General features: G+C 36.3%; 1 protein-coding gene across 4 annotated transcripts in view; it reads right to left on the bottom strand.

Moving 5' to 3' along the window:
• The window catches only part of LOC138701737 (globin D, coelomic-like), a 46472-nt gene that overhangs the window by 10413 nt on the left and 15095 nt on the right, over positions 1–20964 (bottom strand). The window contains exons 1-2 of one of the 4 annotated variants that reach the window (XM_069828958.1): positions 11138–11290; positions 5475–5655 (exon numbers count right to left, since the gene is read on the bottom strand). In XM_069828958.1, coding sequence (XP_069685059.1) covers positions 5475–5644 — 170 coding nt within the window. In that variant the 5' untranslated portion in view covers positions 5645–5655; positions 11138–11290. Of the gene's footprint in view, positions 1–5474; positions 5656–5752; positions 5898–11137; positions 11291–20964 lie in introns of those variants that run through there. The other 3 variants (XM_069828961.1, XM_069828962.1, XM_069828960.1) reach the window with 3 other exon arrangements.

The following is a 20964-nucleotide window of genomic DNA, read 5'->3' as shown; positions in this document are numbered from 1 at the left end:
CAATAGCATCAGTCTGTACTCCACAAAGTTGTTCTCTCTCAATCTTTGTTCACAACAAGTAGCTGGTCAGATGTGATTCAAGGCACTACTCAGAACCTACGGCTTCGACCTACTCTTTCATGAAAGATCAGTATGTATTAATAGTGATAAATCTAAAAGAATGGTAAATAGTGCACGGGATATTTCGTCCCAATCGCGTCAGTCGCCTATGTACACGGTGACTGACAGACACGCATTCCTCCATGCAATTGTAGAAAAGTAAGAAATGTCTATTTACATAAATTTCCAATTTTGCATATACTAATACTACTTTGTACCAGCAGTGTACAAATACTACTTTGTACCAGCAGTATACTAATACTATTCTGTACCAGCAGTATACTAATACTATCCTGTACTAGCAGTATACCAATACTATTCTGTACCAGCAGTATACCAATACTATTCTGTACCAGCAGTATACCAATACTATCCTGTACCAGCAGTATACTAATACTGTCCTGTACCAGCATTATACTAATATTATCCTGTACCAGCAGTGTATTAATACTATCCTGTATCAGCAGTATACCAATACTATCCTGTACCAGCAGTATACCAATACTATCCTGTACCAGCAGTATACCAATACTATCCTGTACCAGCAGTATACCAATACTATCCTGTACCAGCAGTATACCAATACTATCCTGTACCAGCAGTATACCAATACTATCCTGTACCAGCAGTATACCAATACTATCCTGTACCAGCAGTATACCAATACTATCCTGTACCAGCAGTATACCAATATTATCCTGTACCAGCAGTATACCAATATTATCCTGTACCAGCAGTATACTAATACTATCCTGTACCAGCAGTATACCAATACTATCCTGTACCAGCAGTATACCAATACTATCCTGTACCAGCAGCGTACTGATACTATCCTGTACCAGCAGTATGCTAATATTGTCCTGTACCAGCAGTGTACTATTACTGTCCTGTACCAGCATTATACTAATACTGTCCTGTAACAGCAGTATAGTAATACTGTCCTGTACCAGCAATATACTAATACTGTCCTGTACCAGCAGTATACCAATACTATCCTGTACCAGCAGTATACCAATACTATCCTGTACCAGCAGTATACTAATACTGTCCTGTACCAGCAGTATACCAATACTGTCCTGTACCAGCAGTATACCAATACTATCCTGTACCAGCAGTATACTAATATTATCCTGTACCAGTAGTGTATTAATACTATCCTGTATCAGCAGTATACTAATACCGTACTATCCTGTACCAGCAGTACATTAATACTATTCTGTACTAACTGTATACTAATAGTATCTTGTACCAACAGCGTTCTAATACTATCATAAACTAGCAGTATACTAATACAGCCTAATATTAGTGTGCTAATGCTATCTTGTACCAGCACTGTGCCAATTCTGTCCTGTACCAGCAGTATACTAATACTATCCTGTACCAGCAGTGTACTAATACTATCCTGTACCAGCAGCGTACTAATACTATCCTGTACCAGCAGTGTACTAATACTATCCTGTACCAGCAGCGTACTAATACTATCCTGTACCAGCAGTATACCAATACTATCCTGTACCAGCAGTATACCAATACTATCCTGTACCAGCAGTATGCTAATACTATCCCGTACCAGCAGTGTAATAATACTATCCTGTACCAGCAGTATACCAATACTATCCTGTACCAGCAGCGTACTGATACTATCCTGTACCAGCAGTATGCTAATATTGTCCTGTACCAGCAGTATACTAATACTATCCTGTACCAGCAGCGTACTAATACTATCCTGTACCAGCAGTGTACTAATACTATCCTGTACCAGCAGTGTACTAATACTATCCTCTACCAGCAGCGTACTAATACTATCCTGTACCAGCAGTATACCAATACTATCCTGTACCAGCAGTATACCAATACTATCCTGTACCAGCAGTATACCAATACTATCCTGTACCAGCAGTATGCTAATACTATCCCGTACCAGCAGTGTAATAATACTATCCTGTACCAGCAGTATACCAATACTATCCTGTACCAGCAGTATACCAATACTATCCTGTACCAGCAGCGTACTGATACTATCCTGTACCAGCAGTATGCTAATATTGTCCTGTACCAGCAGTGTACTATTACTGTCCTGTACCAGCAGTGTACTACTACTGTCCTGTACCAGCAGTATGCTAATACTGTCCTGTACCAGCAGTGTACTATTACTGTCCTGTACCAGCAGTGTACTATTACTGTCCTGTACCAGCAGTATACTAATACTATCCTGCACCAGCAGCGTACTAATACTATCCTCTACCAGCAGTATACCAATACTATCCTGTACCAGCAGTATACCAATACTATCCTGTACCAGAGTATGCTAATACTGTCCTGTACCAGCAGTATTCTAATAGTGTCCTGTACCAGCAGTATATTAATACTATGCTGTACCAGTAGTATACCAATACTATCCTGTACCAGCAGTATACCAATACTATCCTGTACCAGCAGGATGCTAATACTGCCCTGTACCAGCAGTGTACTAATACTATCCTGTACCAGCAGTGTATCAATACTATCCTGTACCAGCAGTATACCAATACTATCCTGTACCAGCAGGATGCTAATACTGCCCTGTACCAACAGTGTACTAATACTATCCTGTACCAGCAGTGTATCAATACTATCCTGTACCAGCAGTGTACTAATACTATCTTGTACCAGCAGCATACTAATACTATTCTGTACCAGCAGTGAACTAATATTATCCCGTACCAGCAGTGTACTAACAATATCTTGTACCAACACTGCACTAATATTGTCCTATACCAGAAATGTACTAATTCTATCTTGTACTAGCAGCATACTATTATGTACCAGCAGTGTACTAATATTATCCCGTACCAGTAGTGTACTAACACTATCTCGTACCAACACTGCACTAATATTGTCCTATACCAGAAATGTACTAATACTATCTTGTACTAGCAGCATACTAATACTATTATGTACCAGCAGTGTACTAATATTATCCCGTACCAGTAGTGTACTAACACTATCTTATACCAACACTGCACTAATATTGTCCTATGCCAGAAATGTACTAATACTATCTTGTACCATCAATGTACTAGTGCTGTGTTGTACCAGCAATGTACTAATTCTGTCTTGTATCATACATTATACTAATATCAATGCTGTACCGTACCAACACTAAACTATGCTATACTGTAGCTACACAATATGGATATTACAGACCGATTATTTAGTCCTGACAGCTCAGCGACGCGAAAGAGAGGAAGTAATAGGAGTAGTGGAGAGAGCTCCGGAGTAGAGATAAGAGCGAGCGGTCGGTAAAGGAATACAGTACAGCTTAATTGTACTAGAAACATACTGATCTACCGCACGCATGAGATCCGATCGCTCCGACGGCAAGCGAGTGACTAACCCAAACACCTCTTGGCGTAACTAAATGGACTCTCCTGACCCAGGCGCACATTTCCGGCGACTGTCAGGACTAAATAATCGTACTGTACACTGTACTAACTCTTACTATACTATACTCACAGTATATTTCATCTCCATATTAACCATTTATATTGTACCAACACCATACTGTCCTGTAATATAGAATACTATTGTATCTTATATTAGACCTATAGCCTATAACATTACATAATATTATTACTTACTTACAAATAGATTTTAAGGAACCCGAAGATTCATTGCCGCTCTCACATAAGCCCGCCATCGGTCCCTATCCTGTGCAAGATTAATCCACTCTCTATCATCATATCCCATCTCCCTCAAATCCATTTTAATGTTATCCTCCCATCTACGTCTCGGCCTCCCCAAAGGTCTTTTTCCCTCCGGCCGCCCAACTAACACCCTTATGCATTTTTGGATTCTTCCATACGTGCTACATGCCCTGCCCATCTCAAACGTCTGGATTTAATGTTCCTAATTATGTCAGATGAATACAATGCGTGAAGTTCTGCGTTGTGTAACTTTCTCCATTCTCCTGTAACTTCATCCCTCTTAGCCCCAAATATTTTCCTAAGAACCTTATTCTAGAACATCCTTAATCTCTGTTCCTCTCTCAAAGTAAGAGTCCAAGTTTCACAACCATACAGAACAACTGGTAATATAAAGGGTTTATAAATTCTACAGTAACTTTCAGATTTTTTTGACAGCAGACTAGATGACAAAAGCTTCTCAACCGAATAACAACGCGCATTTCCCATATTTATTCTGCGTTTAATTTCCTCCCGAGTGTCATTTATATTTGTTACTGTTCCTCAAAGATATTTGAATTTTTCCACCTCTTCGAAGGATAAATCTCCAATTTTTATATTTCCATTTCGTACCATATTCTGGTCACGAGACGTAATCATATACTTTGCCTTTTCGGGATTTACTTCCAACCCTATCGCTTTACTTGCTTCAAGTAGAATTTCCGTGTTTTCCCTAATCGTTTGTGGATTTTCTGCTAACATATTCACGTCATCCGCATACACAAGCAGCTGATGTAACCCGTTCAATTCCAAACCCTGCCTGTTATCCTGAACTTCCCTAAAGGCATATTCTAGAGTAAAGTTAAAAAGTAGAGGTGACAATGCATCTCCCTGCTTTAGCCCGCAGTGAATTGGAAAAGCATCAGATAGAAACTGGCCTATACGGACTCTGCTGTAAATTTCACTAAGACCATTTTAATTAATCGAACTAGTTTCTTGGGAATACCAAATTCAATAAGAATATCATATAAAACTTCTCTCTTAACCGAGTCGTACGCCATTTTGAAATCTATGAATAACTGATGTAATGTACCCTTATACTCCCATTTTTTCTCCAATATCTGTCGAATACAAAAAATCTGATCAATAGTCGATCTATTAAACCTAAAGCCACACTGAAAACCCCCAATAATTTCATCCACATATGGAGTTAATCTTCTCAAAAGGATATTCGACAAAATTTTATAGGACGTCAACAATAGTGATATTCCTCGAAAGTTACTACAGTTAGTTTTGTCCCCCTTCTTAAAATAGGTACGACTATGGACTTCTTCCATTGTTCTGGTACAATTTCCTTTTCCCAAATTGCAAGTACAAGTTTATAAATTTCGCTAGATAATACGCTTCCACCCTCGCCTATAACATTACATAATATTATTAATTGAAGTAATTTAAAAAATAGCACAAATTATTAATGAAAGCGTGGCTTAACAGTATAAAATAGCGAATGAATTCATGTAGATCATACAGGCTAACGATGAATGGTTCATAAATTTGTTAATGTTTGATTTTGTGTAGTAAGGAAAGAATTTGCAGGCAAAGTACAGGTAAGAGAGAATAATTATACGAGTTCTGTGTTCACTGTAGGTACAAACAGTATTCTAGACACCGTCATACTTTTAGGACATCATAAAATAAACAGATTATACTTACCCCATAAAGAGATCGACGCCATTTCCTTTCGCGTCTTGCTTTACTATCGCCCAAGTGTCGACCACAAGCTGCCTCTCACGGGGAGTCAACCCGGTAGCGGGGTCGGGAATGTCCAGTTTTGGATCATTATCCGGCTTACTTCCCCAGAAGTATCCCAGAACACCACCCATTTTCTATAGTTCTGTAAATAACATAATTATAAGTTATGACAAGATTAAAAATTCCCCAGTGCCTTATCGTAAGTTTCATATCACCGTTGCAGAAACTTTAATAAATACCGCAAGTTAAAAAATAAACAGGAAGAAAATATTGAAACAGATGTTTCCGCGTCTTCCCAGTGTTGAACATGCACAGAAATACTTTTTAGACTAACTGAACAGTGCTTCAGACGATCGGCGTTCATTGCATCATGTTGATTGTGAAGATGACTCTCTGGGCTCGTAAATATTGCAATCCTACGGTGCCGGTGGTGGGAGGCGAGACAACCATGGCCAGTGTACAGTCCAAAAGAGCAACAGCTTCCCTTTTGAGATCAGCAGTAATCGGTGAATAGTTTGCTCCTGCAGATATGTTTTATTCACTCTTAAGTTATTTCTTTCGTCTTCCTTCATGACATGATGAATAAAAACTGTACTAAATCTAGGTCACAGATAGTAACATTCAATAATTTTTATGCTCGACCATGCCGAAATGCAGTAATTATACACCTGGTAGCAGTCCTTTAATGCATGTCATTAAAGTACACCTATTCATTAAAGTTCAGGTTTTCGATTATTCTCGGATATGCAATCGAAAGACGAGGGAAACGTCACGGAGGCTGGAAATCCAATACTGTCGCAGAAGGTTATGTTCTGTTACTATAATAATTAGCGTTAATTGTAAATAATATTCAAATAAATTCAATTTGTCATCTCGTTTTTCAATTCTAAATCAATTTCCAGGTTATATCAAAATTAGTTCATGTTACATTACATCAAGGTCAATGACATTATTGTTCCTCGGAAAAAAATCAATACTTTCGCGTCTGCGCACATCTCACAATTTACGAGCTTGCACAAGGTCACTTCTGCTCTTCAGTGAGATGCAAATAAAATGAATACTTCTGAATAATTTCAAGTCCGAAATATGGTCGAGCATAAAAAGTCGTATGAAACTTGCCTATAATGGTAATTAAGAGGCTCGTATGAAAATTATGAAACTCGCTTTCGCTCGTTTCATAAACAAGCATACTTGCATCTTAATTACTATCATTATAGGCTCGTTGCATAATGTAGGGCCTACTATTAATGGATTCTCGTAACACCGATGACACAGTTATGGCATCTAATCCACTGTCACATTCAAAGTACCGTAATTTCATAGACTAGGTATGTACAACCGTTTGCACCCATTTTTCCGAAATCAACTTTCCGACTGACCACTTTTCCGAATGGTCATTTCTCCATATATATATATATATATATATATATATATAAGGAGCTCACAACCAGAGTGGACCAAGTCCATCAGTGGTCAGTTTGTGGATTAATACATTTCGGATGAAGAAAACTTAGATTTATTCATTGCCATAACAAACCAAATCCATAACTCATTTGTTACTCCACAGAGGGCAGCATTTCCTATGGAAGGTGAAGGTTGCTAAGCATAAGCCAGGAAATTTAAGACTCAATTTCTCAAAATTATCCCAGAAGGACTTGGTTCTGAACCCCTCATATACAGTATAATTTGAACTGGTAATGTAAATTACGGGAAAACAGCTGAACGGAATTTAATGAATGACCCGTCATTTTGAAGCTTGGATCCAAGGATTTTCAGAAAAATATTATCTTTCAGTGAAGCATTAGTTTTCCACATAATTTTCCTATTTTCCAAAATCCATCTTTCGTCAGTTTTGAGAACTAATTGCATTTCAGTATAAAACAAAACACACACTACAATAAACAATAGGCTATTACACGAAGGCCATGACCTGCAGGATTGCTGACATATTTAGAGCTCAAATTCTATTGGTTATTAAAAACTTCAAGACTTACTAAAAATAATTTACAGGTTTGATTATGCGGTGTGTAATTTTCTGAGTACAGCTACAAAACTTGAGGCGGTTTGATGCCATTATTACCATTAGAAATGAAATATTATTATAGTTAATGCCATGATGTGACTATTTTTCATTAATTATACATATTAATGCTATATTGATGATATGAAAGTGAAACGATTTGGGGTTACGTAAGTACATGTAGAGAATATCTTAAATTAGATCTTCATTTATATAATTTACTGAGGGTAGCTCCTATAGTATAACTACAAAATGTAGTAAGATAATAATTTTGTTATTAAAAATCAAATATTTTATAGTTACTAATAAAGTGGGGTTGGGTCTTTTTCATATTCTTAATGGCGATGCGTTGTAGATATTTAGGATATGCGTCATTCTTTTCAGTATTGACTCGAGAAAGAGCGCAAAAATTAGAGTTTCTAAGAAAAGACCAAAAGGTATTACTTACTGATAAAATAAGAGGCCTACACAACTATGTAGTCTCTCGATCATTTCAGCAAGATCTCTTAGCAGGATAAAATGATTTTACCCTCTACATTTCAAGCTCTACATGCAGCAGCTAAACCAAGATGCTATCCCTATTGTTCGAAAGCATAGCAAACCTGACTTTTTTAACTTTCCTGAAATAGTTATTGGTTTACTCCCACATGAAAAACCCACTGATCGTCCTGACATTGTTACTTGCGTTTTCGCGTTGAAACTCAAAAAGTGAAGGTGGATAGGTTCAAGAAAAAGTATTTGGCATAAAAAACCATTCAGAGGGAGTATGTTTCATTATTACGGAAGCAAATTACTTTAAAAAATATCTGGTAGGCCTATTCTCCATTAAAAATAAACGAGAAAAATTTTTATTTGAACGTCTAATGAACTTAGTTTGCAGCATTAGCTGCACACGGTGTATATATATATATATATATATATATATATATATATATATAATAATAATAATAATCCGTGGCGCTAGAGCCCGTGAAGGGCCTAGACCGACCAGTCGACTGCTGGCCTCACGCCCACATGCCGAAGCAGAGGTGGACGATCATCCAACCAGAATGAAGGTATCGTGTGGTTAGCACGATGATCCCCCCCAGCCGTTATAGCTGGCATTCGCAACCGGATTTCGCTACCTATCGTAGCTCCCCAAGTGGATCACGATGATGGGTGGGCACCGGTCCCATACACTGGCCGAAATTTCATGAGAAAATTTTTCCCCCATGAGGACTCGAACCAGCGCGCATTCCATAGCGCCAGCCCTAGTCAGGATGCCTTAGACCGCGACGCCACAAAGGTAAAAATGGTCCTGGTGGAAAGATATATTGGGAATGAGTAAGACTGTGACAGAAGGAGTGTTCAGCAAGAGCCACAACAGACAGAAATTGTGAAGAGATAATCATTCTTAAAGATGTTGATGTGTTGCGTCACTCTCATGCTCCGAATAAAGAAAGCACAAACAGAATTAATGAAAAGTAGCTTGAAACGAACGGCATAGAATCACCCAGAGCTTCATCCAGGGCAGATTTTAAGGAACGAATTACATCAAGTACCTTCAAGCGGTGAATAGCAGTACAAAACAGAATCAGGGCAATAACACTGGAATACGAAACATACTGTACAAGGAAGAAAACTACCGTCTTCAGTACTTAAGAAGAATTGGGTACAATTTTAGCTTCTGAAAAGACATGAAATACAGGCCACTATTTGTAATACATTCATTTGTAAGCATAAAATCACAATAAATTTAATGTGCTCTTAACTTTACTAATTATTTAATTTAATATTCATTTCTGAAACAGATTCTATGAAAAATTATCATTCGGGAAAAAAAGACATTCGGAAAAATGACCTGAAACCCTTTCCAACTGCTGGCTCTGTGACGTCACACGTTTCTGCTCTCGAACTCCTTGAGAGGGGAAGCATAGTTATAAGAGCAAAGTAGGAGGAGTCGCAGTGGAAGGGATGGAGATGTTTAAATAGCGGAGACACAGGAGCTCCTTCAGTGGAGCAGCGTAACCCGAAGTGAGACAAGTGGCCAACAGGCTTGGAGCACACATATTTAGTTTCTTTCGGCACCGAATCCTTTGCAAGGACGCGTTTTGCATACATTTTAAATTTCTCTTCCCACTTCTCCTCTTTCAATTCAATTCAACCTACTCCTTCACAAATTATTGAACCATTTAGAAAACACCTCCCAACATAATGATGAGATGTAGTAAATAAGGAAGACATCGTTATCGCTAATAGCATATTATTATTATTATTATTATTATTATTGTTATTATTATTATTGCGCTGAACTATAATTGGCCTCTGCCTGTTGTTCAGCACTCAAATGTTAATAATAAATAAATAATAATTGGTATTATTATTATTATTATTATTATTATTATTATTATTATTATTAGAATGAATATGGGAAATGCCTGTTATTATTCGGATTAGAAGCTTTTGTCTTGTGGGCTGCTGTCAAAAAACCTGAAAGTTAGAATTTATAAAACTGTTATATTACCGGTTGTTCTGTATGGTTGTGAAACTTGGACTCTCATTTTGAGAGAGGAACAGAGGTTAAGTGTGTTTGAGAATAAGGTTCTTAAGAAAATATTTGGGGCTAAGAGGGGTGAAGTTACAGGAGAATGGAGAGAGTTACACAACACGGAACTGCATGCATTGTATTCTTCACCTGCCATTATTTGAAACATTAAATCCAGACGTTTGAGATGGGCAGGGCATGTAGCACGTATGGGAGAATCAAGAAATGCATATAGTGTGTTAGTTGGGAGACCGGAAGGAAAAAAGATCTTTGGGAAGGCCGAGACGTAGATGGGAGGATAATATTAAAATGGAATTGAGGGAGGTGGGATATGATGATAGAGACTGGATTAATCTTGCACAGGATAGAGACCGATGGCGGATTTATGTGAGGACGGCAATGACCCTCCGGGTTCCTTAAAAGCCATTTGTAAGTATTATTATTATTATTATTATTATTATTATTATTATTATTATTATTGTACATGGTATTGTGATTTTACCCTCTTTGATGATATCTGGTATTAGTTGGTAACACTGAAGAAACGGCGAAATTAGCCTTTTAGGAACTGCTCTTACGTGATCCTCACTATATACAAGGAACATAAGAAAGCACCAACCCCAGTAGCCCCCCTGTTAACTATGCAGTACATTTAAGTTTACCCAAGAACACATACTTTAAATCGTGCTAGATAAAATGAAAATTATTGCTTTCCGATCAATTTTAGTAGTTCCTACGTATTAAAAACCCAAGTCGAGGAGTTCTGAATAATTTTTGTTGAGATAATGCACCATCAGCTAAAGTAAATTACTAGCCGTTTTGTATGCTGCCTTCTGAGTAGCTCTACTGTAATTCAGTAGAATCGGTGTACATTATGCCTATCTTTAAAGCTCGTTTATCTTACAAGGTTGGAAGCAAGAAAACAAATTTAAACAATGCAGATAAAACAAATAACACATACGTAAATGTAAGCGTGCATAAATAATGCATATTCTATTTAAGAATAATGAATTGTAAATAAGTACCTAGCTGATTGTATTGAATTGGGTACATAAAGCGATGTGCGGGCGCTGAGCTTACCTGTTACAGGCACTCGGCCTTGGAAGGTGTTCAGATGGAAGTGGACACTAATAAATGCGACGTCGCATTTATCTTATATTATCTGTGACTTCGCGAAGAGTTATCTGAAGCAATTGCTTACGTCTCATACGTAACGCACTAAAGAATGCGACCATTGGAACCGTAGTCCAGTGTTGCCAACTCTGCATTAAAATAGAGATACTCCACTCTATCGCATATCTCACATTTATTTCTCTTCCTTTTCCCCTCTTTCTCTCTCTCTCTCTCTCTTTTGTCTTGACTGTTCCTTACTTCCCCCTTTCTCTCTTATCCTCACCTATCCTGTCCATCATTGTCTTCTATCTTTTCCCTCATGTTCTCTCTCTCTCTCTCTCTCTCTCTCTCTCTCTCTTGCTTTGTATATCTTCGACACTTTCCCTTCCTGTCTCTCGGTCTCCACTTTTCCTTCTTTACATCCTCTCTATTTCTCTCTCTCATTCTTTTCTCCTCCACTTTCCTTTCTTTACTTTCTCCACACTTTCTTCCTCTTTTCGCATAGTATCAGTTTTGTGGTTAATGCACACAATAATTAAACATACAGTAGAGCCACAGTCTAGTATACTGTATAATGTAGTCCCGAAGCTCATAGTATGTAGGGTAGCGGGAGGAGACCTATAATAAGACTACACATATTTTCTATGGAGAGCATTTTAAATAAATCTAACCTAGTCTGGTGTGCTATACAATGACGTTTTATGTCCTCACTTACTTCCAGCTCTCTTAGGGCCGATTGTATAACCTCCCACATCTATATTAAGTATTAAATTACATAATTCTGATTGTTGTCTTATACAGTGTAAATATCCGATTATTAAAGAGTCCTCTGAAGTTAAGTATTTAGGCATAATTTTCGATAATAATCATTTAAAATGGAACCAACACATTAATTACCTTTGTAATAAATTACGTAAAATAGTATATTATTTTGTTTTATTGAGGAATTACTTGTCAATAAGTTTATTACGTACAATATATTTAACTTTATTTCAATCGGTAATTATGTATGGAATTATAGGATGAGGTAGCTCATTTAAATCCAATTTTAATCCACTTTATTTATTACAGAAGAAAATAATTAAAATATGTCTTCATAAACCTATTGATTTTCCATCTCAAAATTTGTTTATAGACTTTAATGTACTTAATGTAAGACAAATTTATTATATTGTATTAATAAAATTCATACATAAAAATCGAAATAATTTTGAATTGTATTCTCATAGTTATGAAACAAAAGATATGAATTCTTCAAGATTGTTTGAACCAAAATGCAACACTGTTACAGTATTCAATCATAGTAGTAATTTAGGCCCAAGAATATATAGCAAATTTATATTTAAATATCCTAATCTTGTCAATTCTAATAGTTCTAGTATTAAATTAAAAAAGTTATGTATGGATTTTATAAAATTTGAAAAATTGTAAATTTAAATATATATATATATATATATATATATATATATATATATATATATATATATATATATATACTATAATTGCAAATTGTATTGTATAATTATTAATTATAATTGTATTGTATAATTATTAATTTCAACTCAGGAATCCGCCCCTCAGCACGAGTTCTACTCTTTCAGGGGCGAGCTAAAGTTTCTCTGTATAATTTAAAATTTGTTACAATTATTAGCAAAATAATAAATAAATAAATAAATTAATTAATTAATTTAATCTTAGATCAGAGGATAAATTGATCCTTGTTTTAGCTGAACTTGGAATTTTGTGTTGTATAAAGTCTAATCTGAGATTCATTTGCCTCAAACTAAAGTCAACTTTGATTGAAGAAATTTCCCCGATTAAGTTAGATGATCCAAGTTCAGTTATTTCTTTTCTGTTTAAATATACGAGTGACAGATTGTGCAAATTAAATATCCATTATTATTATTAATATTAATAGATATGGTAGTTACATATATATATATATATATATATATATATTCAATTTCTTGCCTTAATACATAATTTTATATTTTATAAGGCTCTATCGTGTTCTGCAGTATCAAATAACATAATCTATAATTATATTATGTTTATAACAACCATTAATTATTAATGGATATGATAGGTACATTAATAAATTTTCAATTAACTGTATTACTAAACGGCGCGTCTGGCCGCGAAACCAGGTGGCCCGGGTTCAATTCCCGGTCGGGGCAAGTTGCCTGGTTGAGGTTTTTTCCGGAGTTTTCCCTCAACCTCAATATGAGGAAATGCTGGGTAACTTTCGGTGTTGGACCCCGGACTCATTTCACCGGCGTTATCACCTTCATCTTATTCAGACGCTAAATAACCTAGATGTTGATAAAGCGTCGTAAAATAACCTACTAAAATAAAAAAAAAAGTATTACTAAACGAAAATTGTCGTTTTATGAATCTTTATTATGTTTAGCAGTATCAAACATCATAACATGATAACAATTTGGAGAACAGTCAACCTTCTTATTGTCCGCCATTATTTACATTGCACAAAACAAACCAGTGTCTCCAACAGAGTGTACGGAAAGTCGCCAAAACGTAGTTGTAAAGTCGCTAGATTTCTCATTATCAACAAAGAAAGATTAAATTTTGTCACTATGGGGTGCTAAAAAGGTCGCTAAATCCCTATTTAAGCAATATAAAAGTTAAAAGAAATTGTTGAAAAAGAGTTAAAGTCGCTAGATTGGCAACACTGAACAAACCTGTACAACATGGTCCGCGCATCACATATTTCACCTGTTTGTGCGATGTTGCCAAATCCTTTTCACGTGAACTTAGATTGCATTTGAACCAAGATAATTTAATCGCAGAAAAGTTTTATACAATAGAAGAAGTGTCTGAACTCGGTTCACTTTCGATCTTCGATCAAAGTTGATCTTTAGTCAGGGAGTTTTATACAATTGGACCTTAATAACACATTACTCGACCTAGTAGACTTGTTTAAAGTTGTATTTCGAATCTCGAATGTTACTACAGATACAATTTGCTTTACGTTCACATTCATTTCTTCTATATATTTTCTTCATGCTTGAAATAACTCCTCTCTTGTTGTATTTCCTTTAAGTGCAATTACATCTAGCAAATATTTCTTATACAGAGAGAGATCCTTCGCAACTCCGCGAGTGAACAATTCTGCTGTATCAATATCTGTTTCCACGAGAGATTAGACCACTGTTCATGTATCTTTGATTTTATTTCTCGTTCAGCTAGTGTTTCATATCCCTTAACCTCCTTTGTATTGTTCGTGTGGACTATTTCGTTTATATGATGTCATTCCATTTTCGACCAATAAAGTGTAATGAAATTTTGAATTGCAACCAATCACAGTCACTTCGCGATAATTTTTGCAGCTAGATTTATCGCTATCAATTTATCGCATGTTTCCCAGTTAATTGATTATCATGAATACATTAAGATGCAACTACACGGTTAAACTTTTTTTTTTTTCAATTTTAAAGCAATGACTGCAAGATTGATACGGTATTTAATATTAATTAATATATTTACGCAGTGAAGACGACGTTCAAAACGGCGCACCATGTAGACACAAAATCTTCATGCATCTTAATTGAACGTACCTTTTAAACTTGATTCTTTCAATATTCTTCTCAGATTGCACGCATACGCGATTGGAATATTGAACTGTGTAGATGCAGCTTTAGTTCCGTTACTCATTACAGCGAGAATGCGTTTATCGAGCTATAAAAAATGCTTTCGTGTAGCACTGATTGAAACGGTCGAAATAAGGCACAGCTGACAATGGTCCTGCTCCCATAGGTAACTTAACCTATAATTGTAGAATATAAAATTTGTATTTTGCGAATTTAATTAAACAATTAATAGAAAGTCAGTTATTCAAATTTATGTAACATCATCACATATCAAACCCAAAGACCTTGCATACTAATAATAAGGTCATTGATCAAACCTTCCGTATGGCGTAATAAAATTCGTGTTTTAATTAGGCCTATATATACAGAGATGGCTTCACTGTGTAGCAACATGTTTCGCTGTGAATACATAAGCATTGGTATATAGCTGTCCCCACTGTTACTGTTAAATTAAGTTATGATTTCAGCAGATAATAAAAATGTATTTATGTTATAATGATAAGAGAAAAGTGCAGTACATGTAATTAACATTGTTAAATCTGTATTTCGCTTTTCGCAGTTGGCATTACTGAATAATAACATCGAATTTCTTTATTGCAGTAATCGATATTCATCTACGAGTATTTCAACTTCACAATGTCTGAATAGGTTAAGTATTCGTTAATATACAATTATTAACATTTCGTGATCGAATTTTAGGGATATATTATTTACATTTTTAATTTATTCACGAAATAGTCCTAATAAACGTCACGAGAGGTCTGAGATTTTCCGATAAATCCACGAGCGACCATTACTACAGATAATTTCGTACTGTTAAAAACATCAGATTATTCGGGGCAAATAATGTTAGCAACTTTATTCAGACATGTTTTAATGAATTGTCCTTCATTGTAGCACTTCAATGAGTTTTCGATTTCCAAAGCAATAACATAACTTGCATGGAGTTCCCTTTGACTCATAGCTTGTTCCATCATATTCTAGTACCAGAACTGTTATTTGAATTTAGTTTTTTTATGTTTTAATTGCTTCGCCCGTCCAGCGCTACGAAAAGAAAATTATGTTTATACTTATTTTCTACTGTATACATTTCCGTTTACAATTACATTGGATATGGTCATGCTTGCTTATGATTTAGTGATAATCATATGACGTGACGTAATGTTGCTAGATGTTTGATTTATAAATGCCTTATAATTTTAGAACACAAGAGGCATCTACATTGTCATCATATGCACAACAGATACTGTTCCTCCCATTATTCCTTAAACATACGTTTCCGAACAGACGTTGAAGGTTTGATGAAGAAGCAATCTAAATGTAATCAGTAGGGCCCGGATAGATATGCACCGAAAATACCTAAAATACGCACGCAAATATGCACTGAAAATGTTGAAAATATGCACTAAAAACAAAACAATATGCACTAACCAAATCTTTCAACTGTACTGTGGTTGGTTTTTTCCAACAGTTTGCATGAAAGTAAATGAGGTTTGCTGGGTTCTTTTGAACATAATTTACCCACTATGAAGTTCGCTATGTATCTGCCACACGAATCTGTTGATTCATCAACCAAAATCCATGCGCAGTTTCCTCCTATGTCAGACCGTTGGATTCATCCCGTGTCCTCTGATTAAGACAATATTTTTGGAGAAATGATCGTAGATGTGGATTATTTAATTTATGCAGCGGAATGTTCTGCATACAAAAGCTTTACAAAGGTCAGCGGAAAATGTACTAACTTCAGACCGTGATTTCGCCTGAGTTAAAAGTACCTGTTGCGTGTTCTTATCCTTTTGTTTTGACCAGAGATGTTCAGTTGTTTTCGAATGCTGTTCTAGTTAAAACTTTTTCTCGCATTTCACAGTCTTCTCACATATTTGACAATACACTACATCGCCGTCACTTGCCTGAAATCCACTGTTTAATTAAAAAGGATTTAAGGGACTTATCTTTAGGCATTTTTAGTTTAATCTGACAGAACACCGCATAAACTATTATAGTATAGAATTCTTTAGTTGGCAGAGAAATTTAGACAGAGAAAGATATATTTCTTACCTCTCACTCACTCAGTAGCTGACCGGAACTCTGCGGGGGGGACGGTGGTAAGAGACAGACACCCTCCATGAAACTGTTTGTATGTGCAGTGGCGGATTATTCTACTTCTACTTCCATGTTGTCGTCACCGTCATCGTCGTCACTATCAGAGTCCAAACTTATTACGAAACGATCCACCGCCTTGTCAATCATTCCATCCCTTTCCCAATAAAAATCCTCTTCCTTTTTAACATGTTAACACGCATTTTTTCAATTCTCTGGCGTAACCTTGGACAACGCATCTTCAAATAATTTTATAACTTCACTGGATTTGAAAGATACATTGTGTTTAGCGACATCATTTTTCACTTGACCCCAGATGAACTCAATGGCACTAAAATTGCAGTGGTATGGTGGCAGTCGTACTATGGTATGCCGGTGTGGTTCACTTTGAGCTAATGTATCCAGTTCGTACCTTACCATTTTCTCCTTTTTCAATTTTATTATGTCGTACAGTACGATTTTTGTCGCCTTTGGGTCGTACTCTATGTTGTTCTGACGTAACCAAGACTGCATGTCTGATTTAGAAGATGCAGAAGTGGGAGCTTTATTTAACAGAATGGTAAGAGGCGTTATCCATGACTATAATGCTGTTTTGTGGAATGTTCGGAAGGAGTTTGTTTTCGAACCAATGTTTGAAATTAACGGCGTTCATTTCCTCATGGGGATCGTTCGTAGATTTAGACTTAAAACTGTGATGGGCTCCTGGTATAAATCCAGAGAAAGATCCAGCATGCACAATAATAAATCGTCCTCCTTTTCCTAAGGGCACGTTCAGAGGAATGTCACCATCGTCACAAACCCAAATTTTGCTCTTCGTGTGATTGATGTTTATCCAAGTTTCGTCTAGGTAAACGATAGGGCGGCCGGTTATTCGTAAGTCGCGCATCCTCCTTAGGAAATGGAATCGCTTAGCAATTATGTCGGGTTTCTCTAGCAGAAGCTTCCGTCCGAAGTTATTCTTAGCGTAACGGAAATTAAGTTTTTTAAATAATTCTCGGACCGACCATTTACTGCCAGAAAATAAGCCAGACTTATCCAGAGCATCACGAATATCTTCCACACTCGGAATGAAATCAGCCTTATACAAGGAGTAAATCTGCCTCTTGATGGCGGCAGCAGTGAATGAGTCTATATTGGTTTTCGTGGGAGTTCTTTGCGGCCGCTTTTTGCCCGGAGTTGAAACTTTTCTTACTGATTCATCTGCTTCTCTCTTTTCATTTAGGATACGATAAACAGTGCGTTCAGATACTCCACACGCAACAGCAGTTCGCTTTGCTACTTCGACTACGCTTATTGTAGGATTTCCGACTTTCAAGGCATCGTACTTCTCTACGAAAAACTTATGTACATTGTACACTATTTCCCTGGCGTCAGACTGTAGTGGCTTTCCTCTTGTTCCTACACCAAGAATCACAAACACTAGGACAAGTAGGTCTAATATAAAGCACAATACTTCTAACATTTTAATTATAAAATGATTATAGGCACCTTCTCAAACTACACTGAAAAAATGTTGTTAACACACAGTTGTAATAACATCCACCACTGACAACGTCTCCAGACGGACTGGTTTGGTGAGGGAGAGGGAGGAAAGAAAGAGGAAATACTGTTATACAAGTGTCTGTGTCCCAGGATTAGTTCAACTCACCCTCCCTGACCCTTCCCAAGACATCAGGTAGCTCTGCCAACATAGACCTTCCCAAGTATAGTAGATGAAAGACAAGTCAACAGATGAACACCTGCTGTCCTGTCGACACAAACTTTGAGGGGATACTGCATTGAGATAGAAATGTAAGAAATTCCTTTTGTGAAAAAGGTCTGCAACGTCCATCTACCTGCATGTATTGTGAGACTGGAAGTATGGTCCCGTTAGGCCCAATTGTCTCTGACTAAAGGTCAACTTTGATCGAAGATCGGAAAGTGAACCGAGTTCAGACACTTCTTCTATTGTATAAAACTTTTCCGCGATCAAATTACTTTGGTTCAAATGCGACCTAACTTCACGTGAAAAGGATTTGGCAAAAGCGCATAAACAGGTGAAGTATGAGATGCGCTGGCCATGTTGTACAGGATTGTTCAGTGTCGCCAAATTTAGCGACTTTAACTCTTTTTCAACGACAATTTCTGTTAACTTTTATATTGCTTAAATAGAGATTTAGTGACCTTTTTAACACCCCATAGTGACAAAATTTAATCTTTCTTTGTTGATAATGAAAAATCTAGCGACTTTCCAACTACTTTTTGGCGACTTTCCGTACACTCTGTTGGAGACACTGGTTTGTTTTGTGCATTGTAAATAATGGCGAACAATATGAAGAAGATTGACCGTTTTCCAAATTGTTATGTTATGGTGCTTGATACTGCTAAATATAATAAAGCTTTGTAAAACGACAATTTTCGTTCAGTAATACAGTTAATTGAAAATTTATGAACGTACCTATCATATCCTGTAAAACGACAATTTTCGTTCAGTAATACAGTTAATTGAAAATTTATTGGTCGACCTGGTTGGCGAGTTGGTATAGCGCTGGCCTTCTATGCCCAAGGTTGCGGGTTCGATCCCGGGTCAGGTCGATGGCATTTAAGTGTGCTTAAATGCGACAGGCTCATGTCAGTAGATTTACTGGCATGTAAAAGAATTCCTGCGGGACAAAATTCCGGCACATCCGGCGACGTTGATATAACCTCTGCAGTTGCGAGCGTCGTTATATAAAACATAACATAAAAAAAAACATAACATTGAAAATTTATGAACGTACCTATCATATCCTGTAAAACGACAATTTTCGTTCAGTAATACAGTTAATTGAAAATTTATGAACGTACCTATCAAATCCATTAACAATTAATGGTTGTAAACATAATATAATTATAGGTTATGTTACTTGATACTGCTGAACACGATAAAGCCTTATAAAACATAAAAATGTTTGTGTATTAAGGCAAGAAATTGAAAACATATATATATATATATATATATATATATATACCATATGTATTAATATTAATAATAATGGTTATTCTTTTAGCTTCTATGAGGAATTGGAACATACTTTTGATCAGTTCCCTAGATATCATATGAAAATTTTATTGGGGGATTTCAATGCTAAAGTAGGACGGGAGGATATTTTTAGACCAACTATTGGAAAAGAGAGCCTACACGCAATTAGTAGTGACAATGGAGTTAGATTAGTCAACTTTGCCACATCGAAAAATTTAATTGTCAAAAGTACAACATTCCCCCATAAGGATATACATAAATATACTTGGACTTCTCCAGATGGATTGACACACAACCAAATAGATCACATCTTGATAGATAAACGGAGACATACTAGTATAGTAGATATTCGAACTTTCAGAGGTGCAGACTGTAATTCTGACCATTATTTGGTGATTGGAGAATTAAGAGAAAGATTATCAGTAGCCAAGCGAGTAGAGCAACAAGTTAATATTACTAAATTCAATATTTTGAAATTAAAGGACGAGGAAGCTAAGCAAAATTATCAGGTCGAAATTTCGAATAGGTTTGCCACTTTAGAAAGTTCCGACGAAGTTGAGAAAGAATTAGATGTTAATAGCGTGTGGGAAAATATCAGAGATAGTATCAAAATTGCAGCTGAGCAGAGCATAGGTTATTATGAAACTAAGAAAAAGAAACCGTGGTTTGATGAAGATTGTTGCATGGTAGTAGAAAGAAGGAAACAGGCAAAATTGAAATTCTTACAGGATCCAGGTGAGGAGAATAGAGATAATTATTTCAATGAAAGACGGGAAGCAAGTCGTACACTTAGGAATAAAAAGAGAGGTTACTTGAAGGAAAAACTGAATGAGGTAGAAACAAATAGTAAGAATAAAAACATTCGAGATTTATATAAGGGTATAAAGGAATTTAAGAACGGATATCAGTCAAGGGTAAACGTGATCAAGGATGAGAATGGTGACTTGCTTGCAGACTCTTCATCAATCCTAAACAGATGGAAAAACTATTTTGCGCAACTACTAAATGTACATAGGCCAAATAGAAATGATCGGGACGATATTGAAATACAAACTGCTGAGCCATTTATACCCGAACCCACGATT

Source organism: Periplaneta americana, chromosome 6 (assembly GCF_040183065.1).
Source record: "Periplaneta americana isolate PAMFEO1 chromosome 6, P.americana_PAMFEO1_priV1, whole genome shotgun sequence".
NCBI classification, from domain to species: Eukaryota; Metazoa; Arthropoda; class Insecta; order Blattodea; family Blattidae; genus Periplaneta; species Periplaneta americana.
The sequence above is the reverse complement of the archived record's forward strand: the minus strand, read 5'-3'. Positions and strand labels throughout refer to the sequence as shown.